The sequence below is a fragment of the Neoarius graeffei genome, chromosome 2 (genome assembly GCF_027579695.1).
Source record: "Neoarius graeffei isolate fNeoGra1 chromosome 2, fNeoGra1.pri, whole genome shotgun sequence".
Classification (NCBI taxonomy): Eukaryota; Metazoa; Chordata; class Actinopteri; order Siluriformes; family Ariidae; genus Neoarius; species Neoarius graeffei.
In genome coordinates, this window is record NC_083570.1 from 19,980,391 (window position 1) to 19,987,188 (window position 6,798).

General features: G+C 41.4%; 1 protein-coding gene across 1 annotated transcript in view; it reads left to right on the forward strand.

Moving 5' to 3' along the window:
- Window positions 1-3,895: 3,895 nt before the first annotated feature.
- moxd1 (monooxygenase, DBH-like 1) overlaps window positions 3,896-6,798 on the forward strand; it is a 53,728-nt gene continuing 50,825 nt past the window's right edge. Inside the window, exon 1 of the mRNA XM_060913962.1 lies at window positions 3,896-4,269. Coding sequence (XP_060769945.1) covers window positions 4,006-4,269 — 264 coding nt within the window. The 5' untranslated portion in view covers window positions 3,896-4,005. The remainder of the gene's footprint in view (window positions 4,270-6,798) is intronic.

Consider the following 6,798-nt stretch of genomic DNA (forward strand, 5'->3'; position numbering starts at 1 on the left):
ACATGAACGCTATTTATACACAAATTCTGCCCTCCGCTCCTTTTCCAGAAAATGGTCTGTGACCCTGTCATACCAGCTGGTTGTGCTTTCCAGAGACTTTACCAATTTCTGTTAGCAGCTAGCACTGCAGATCCCAATAAGGCTCAAGCTAGCCTACAACCAGATTGAAATACAAATTAAATAAACGAGTAAATTCACGAATGATCAAACTGATAGAATGGATGAAAGTTAACAGAGCACAACGAGTAATATTTACATTTATTTACAGAGTAATGTACAGAGACATCAATGAGAAGAACCGTTTATATGAAAAGAAATTCGGACAGCACTTTGGCACACGACTACACTTTCTCGACATCCGCTAGGGACTGACTGATCATACTTCCGTGTTCCTCACCGAAGTACCGCCCTCCTCATGTCTTTCAAACACTACCTCCAATAATCCTTTATCAGCCCGGCTTCTTGTCCCTCCCACTGTCTCGTTTAGTCCCAGAGAAGCCCGGCTTCCCTGGAAGTGACGATTTTGTTGATTTTAACCAATAACAACTAGCCGAAATTGGCTGTTCAGAGCCGTCTCGTAGACTGCAACGGATACCCAGCTGCCAGTCAGTGTTGCCAGATACTGCTGACGTTTTCCATCCCAAAATATGTTCAAAACCCGCCAAAATGCACTTAAAACCGCCCAATCTGGCAACACTGCTGCCAGTCCATAGAGCCCATTAAAATAAGAAAGGTTACAGCCTGGCAGCAAAGGTGATTCTCGTAGCGAACTGCAAGTTCATCAGACATCACTCAAATAAGTTACAGGATAGTTATGAACATAAATACAATCTTGGGCATATATTATGTTATGCAAGTTATTGTTTTAATGAGAATTCAACGTCGTAGACACCGCAGTTTGGGGAGAGAATTTTAGGGGAAGCTCGGCTTCCCTTGTTGTCTCTGAGAAATCGCCCCTGTAGTCATGGGCGTAACCACCATAGGCACTGGGGGGGACATGCCCCCCCCCCAATATTGGGAAAATACCAATCTGTCCCCCCCCAATATTTGGCGTATTAAATCAATATGAGACAAATAATATGCCATCCTGAACCATGGCTATATAATGAATCCTTCACTTGTTATGTCCGATTTACTTTCAATTTAGGAAGCACAGAGAAACAAACAAACAAAAAAAAAACTTTGCGACCACCCCCTATGATTGTGCACTTGGGTCAGCCCATGACGCCGTAGTGCGGCTTAGTTGGTTTGAAAATCCACTCAGTCAGACTGTCAGGTAGGCTGCTGGTGGACACATTCAAATGGCGGTAGCCGCAAAGAAAAGGAAGGACCAACGGGCTGACATTCGCCTTTTTTTCCAGACGAGTCACAGACATGATGAGTCTGTCACAGAGAGTCACAGGCATGATGGAGGAAGGGAACAGACAGAGACCTGCTCTGAAGATGAACTGGTAAAGAGCATTGTATTACGAGTCCTTAAAACAACTTTACATTATTTTTAACCTCATCATAGGCTGCATGTCATCAGTAGGCTAGTAATAAGAGCATACTATCCTTTAATTAAATGTAAATAAATTAAATAAAATCATCATTTTGGTCAGTCATAATTATCATTTTGGTCAGTCATAATTATCATTTTGGTCAGTCCCTCTATAAGAGGGATTTCACTGACGTCACCTGAAACCGGAAGTAAACAGACCCTGCGCCATATTGGAAGACCAACAAACTCGTGATTAGGGGGAAATAACGGCAGCGGTATGTGAACCCACGAGAATAAAGTGGAGTGGCAAACGACTTAAACAAACAAATCTGAGCTGTTTTATTTATGATTTATTGGCCCAACAGTAGATTTGAAAGAAACCTGTGTGAGACTTGGCAAAAAAACGTGGATATAATGGATAAGTCTGTGCATGATCTGCGGATACTTTGAGGTAAGCAAACGCAAGAAATTCAGATTTAAAACATGCTAAATTGGCCCCAAGTTGATAACTGTATGAGGAGCAAGCCTCCCAGACTTCTACAATTTAATAATAATAATAATAATAATAATAATAATAATAATAATTTAGGATGGTTTGGGGCTTGCTCTCCCTCCTATTATATAAATAAAGCATAGTTGTTGTGTAGGCATATATCATAAATACATATGTATAATTTGGATAAATTAACCTAAATTATGGATACCTTAATAGGAACAAAAAGTATTAATTTTTCAACTGAAAAGATATATTATTAAAAGATAAATATCAACAAGATTACCTTGGCCATAACTATGTGTAGGTTATTCTTAACAGCTGTAATATCACGAGCCAAGCCACTAACAACATAATTGTAAGCCTGTAGCCCTTTGTAGGCCTTCAAGTCATCAGCAGTGTAGGCACTGGGTGTAAACAACAAATAGTTTACAATGTCTGGGTAGCAAACAGATGGCAGAATTGGTGTCAGGTCCTCCTTATGTTTCCATTCTCCCTTGCCGCGAGTCTTATCATATGGGTCAAACCCATCAATCACAGCGAGTTTCTCCACATACCGTGCCCTTTCTGCAGCTGGTAATGTACTCACATAACCAGAATTATCAGCCATCGTGTCACTTCACTCTCGCTCGTAGTTTGTTTTATATTGTATGTACGTATGTACTTGAGGTCTTCCAATATGGCGCCCTAACAAAATCTCGTGGTACGGTGACGTCACGCGGTAGCCCTCTATTCTTGAATGCCTCCATATTTTTGGGCCATTTATTTAGATAAAGTCAATATATTTTCTACAAAGTTCCATGTTGTTTTGACCTATTTACCAGGGTAATGCTCCTTTCTATTGCTTTGGTAGCCATTTTTTTGTAGCAATATGGCATTTCTGCATTTGTCTGAAGTGTGTGTGTGTGACTAGCTCTGGTGTGACAGATTTTCATGCAATGTTTTACATGTTTTTTATATGTTGTATTGCGTTACATGTTTTGCAGTTGCACATTCTGTTGTTTTGTGTTTTGCCTGATACACAATAAAAAAACAAGATATAAATGTTAACATGTTCATTGGGGCGGCACGGTGGTGTAGTGGTTAGCGCTGTCGCTTCACAGCAAGAGGGTCTGGGTTCGAGCCCCGGGGCCGGCGAGGGCCTTTCTGTGTGGAGTTTGCATGTTGTCCGCGTGGGTTTCCCCCAAAGACATGCAGGTTAGGTTAACTGGTGACTCTAAATTGACCGTAGGTGTGAATGTGAGTGTGAATGGTTGTCTGTGTCTATGTGTCAGCCCTGTGATGACCTGGCGACTTGTCCAGGGTGTACCCCGCCTTTTGCCCATAGTCAGCTGGGATAGGCTCCAGCTTGCCTGCGACCCTGTAGAACAGGGGTGTCAAACCTGATCCATAAAGGGCCGTGTGGCTGCAGGTTTTCATTCCAGCCATGCAGCAGCACCCTGATTTGGCTTATTCAATCAGCTGACACACCCACCCTTTAATCAAGGGTGGGTGTGGCTGCAAGTATTTGACTGTGTGAAGACAGTTCAGTTGATTGAATGAGCCAAGTCAGGTGTGCTGCTGCATGGCTGGAATGAAAACCTGCAGCCACACGGCCCTTTATGGATCAGGTTTGACACCCCTGCTGTAGAAGGATAAAGAGGCTAGAGATAATGAGACGAGATGAGATGAACATGTTCATTGGTAATTGTATTCATCAAAACAATGTTCTAGATAAGCACATCTTTATCAATAGGCCCATATGAAAATTGCGCGAAATGCACTTAAAAATATTTTGGGAAGGGCTCAAATTTGGACCCCCCCAATATTTATACCATGGTTACGCCCTTGCCTGTAGTATATCATAGTAATGACGCATTCGGGTGTGAGTCCATCGTTTCCCTGTGCTTTTGCACCCTTTGGCCTTCCATACAGCCCGGCCCGGGGGGAATCTGCGCGCGCGCTCAGTGGGACGCCGCGAGTTTCCAAAACTCCAGCTGTATCTGAGTAAAAGCGCTCGCGCTCCTCCTGGAAGCGCATTCCGTTCAGCAGCATGCCGGACAGCGCGCTCGTGAGCACCGTGCTGCTCTTCACCGTCAGCCTCGCGCGCTCTCAGCAGCCCGACTTCCAGCACGCGGCCGCTTTAGACGCGCGCGGCAGATACGTGATGAGATGGGGCTTTGACGCAAACAGCATCGCGTTCGAGCTCGAGGCGCAAACCACAGGATACATCGGCTTCGGCTTCTCTCCAAACGGCGCCATGGCGTCATCAGATCTCATCTTTGGAGGGATTGCAGATGGGAAACCTTATCTGCACGTGAGCTCAAACTTTTACATCATCATCATCATCATCATCATTTTACTCAAAAGTTGCGCGAGCGTTCCAGTTGCAGAGGCGCAGTGTGACAGCAAACAGCTGCATGAGTGCAGAGAGAAGAACTCATGACTGAAAGCACTTGCTGAAGGAACTTGATCAAATCTCTATATTCTGAAATGGTCTTTTTTAAATGTTTTTAATTTTCAAGGGGTCCCCCCCAATGCATTTTATAATGTAGGAATCTTTAAGTGCACACCAAATACAAAGTCTTACAAAAAATAATAAAAAACAAAGAAATGCATGTCAGTCAAAACTTAAGATCTCATCTCATTATCTCTAGCTGCTTTATCCTTCTACAGGGTCGCCGGCAAGCTGGAGCCTATCCCAGCTGATTACGGGCGAAAGGCGGGGTACACCCTGGACAAGTCGCCAGGTCATCACAGGGCTGACACATAGACACAGACAACCATTCAGACTCACATTCACACCTACGGTCAATTTAGAGTCACCAGTTAACCTAACCTGCATGTCTTTGGACTGTGGGGGAAACCGGAGCACCCGGAGGAAACCCACACGGACACGGGGAGAACATGCAAACTCCACACAGAAAGGCCCTCGCCGGCCACGGGGCTCGAACCCGGACCTTCTTGCTGTGAGGCGACAGCGCTAACCACTACACCACCGTGCCGCCAAAACTTAAGATGTAATATACAAACAAACAACAACAATAAATAATTTATTGTTATTAGTAGTAGGGTGCATCAGTTGCCCTCACGTTCATAAAATCTGATGCGTTTTTGTTCGGGTGTTCCTTTTCACCAATAAAGACATCCTGTAAAATTTTTTGACCATATTCAAAAGTCTAATGGTGGCACCATGAGGTTCATTTTTTGCCAAAAAACGCTTATTTTATGTTTTCGCGTAAGGTTTGAATCACAACGTTGGACTCCATTTATTGATTTCTTGTGAGCCAGAGATCATGTTAAGAACCTTTGCACGGGATTGAGAAGCATTAATGTGATTCATAATACATTTGTATTGTTTAAAAGTAGTTGAACAATGATTCAGTGAACAGCTAAAACTCAAACTGTGCTTGATAATATATTTAGAATATGTACTAAAAATGTGTATCTAAGATATTCGGTATACTCTATAAGGTGCCAGAATGTTTCATGAAAAGTGATCGAAATTTTGTCATAAAAGTCATAAAATAGCAGCTTTTTCCATAACTTTGAGCTCCTGGTGCCACCATTAAACTTTTGAATTTTGTCAAAATATTTCACCCAGTGTGTTTTCTTACCAAAAGGAACATAAAAACAAAAATGCATCATGATCGGAGGAACTTTTCGTTTTTAGGGGGCAACTGATGCACCCTAAGGGACATTCCACCGAATGGGTGCCATTTGCTTGTTGTACCACTCCCAAATTAAACTTAATTTGTTATATCTTTTCAACACTGATTATAATAACGCACATATTTAACTATTCAAAATTTGTATTGGTCAACCTCAGGCTACGTTACAAGGTTTGGAAGTCAAATATGGCTGCGTTTTTTTCAGTCCTGTTACCAAAACTCTGAAAGTAACAGGACTGAGTTTTTAGCCTAGGATTAGCTAATACATGAAATTAAGCCACATGGCGTCATCGCTAATAGCATGACCACACTTAGCACCTTCTAGTGATTTACCAAAAATCTGTATTTTTAACATAAATATCATCTAAGAAATAATTTAAGTAACAGGACAGTATGTTGACATTGACCTTATCAAAGTTAAAAAAAATCATCAAATATACAGAAAAGTAAATGAGAGAACTAACTTTTGGTCTTCAGAAGACACAACTGATGTAACTTCTTGTTGAGCATGTGATTTATGGAATGTTCCAAATTTGTCAGATGGGGTAATATGTTTGGGTAACAGGACTGAGTGAAAACCCAGGGACATGACTAAAATGTGTATTTTAACTAAGAGATTGTGGATTTCTTATGAAAAAAATATATTTAAACCATGGATAGGATATGGAGTTACACAACAGTGTAAAAGAAATACTGTTTCTGAAGGATTTTAATATTAATATTTCATAGTTAAGTATAAAGTTAGAGTGCGGGGACAGGTAACACATGCTATTTTTCAGTGTTTTAGGTAGTTTTTATTAATCCTTACAATTATCTATCTTAAATTTGAAATCAGATCAATGTGCAGGACATTCTGCGTAATAAGGAAATGTATTTTAAAGTACATTTTTATGTGCATTTATACATATAATTTTCTAGGGACGGAAATGGCACCGATTCGGTGGAATGGCTCAGTAGTAGCAGGATGAGGAATAATAATAATAATAATAATAATAATAATAATAATTGGTAGTCAGAGTAGAGGTAGTAATAAATAAACAACAACAACTACTACTACTACTACTATTATTATCTCATCTCATCTCATTATCTCTAGCCGCTTTATCCTTCTACAGGGTCGCAGGCAAGCTGGAGCCTATCCCAGCTGACTACAGGCGAAAGGCGGGGTACACCCT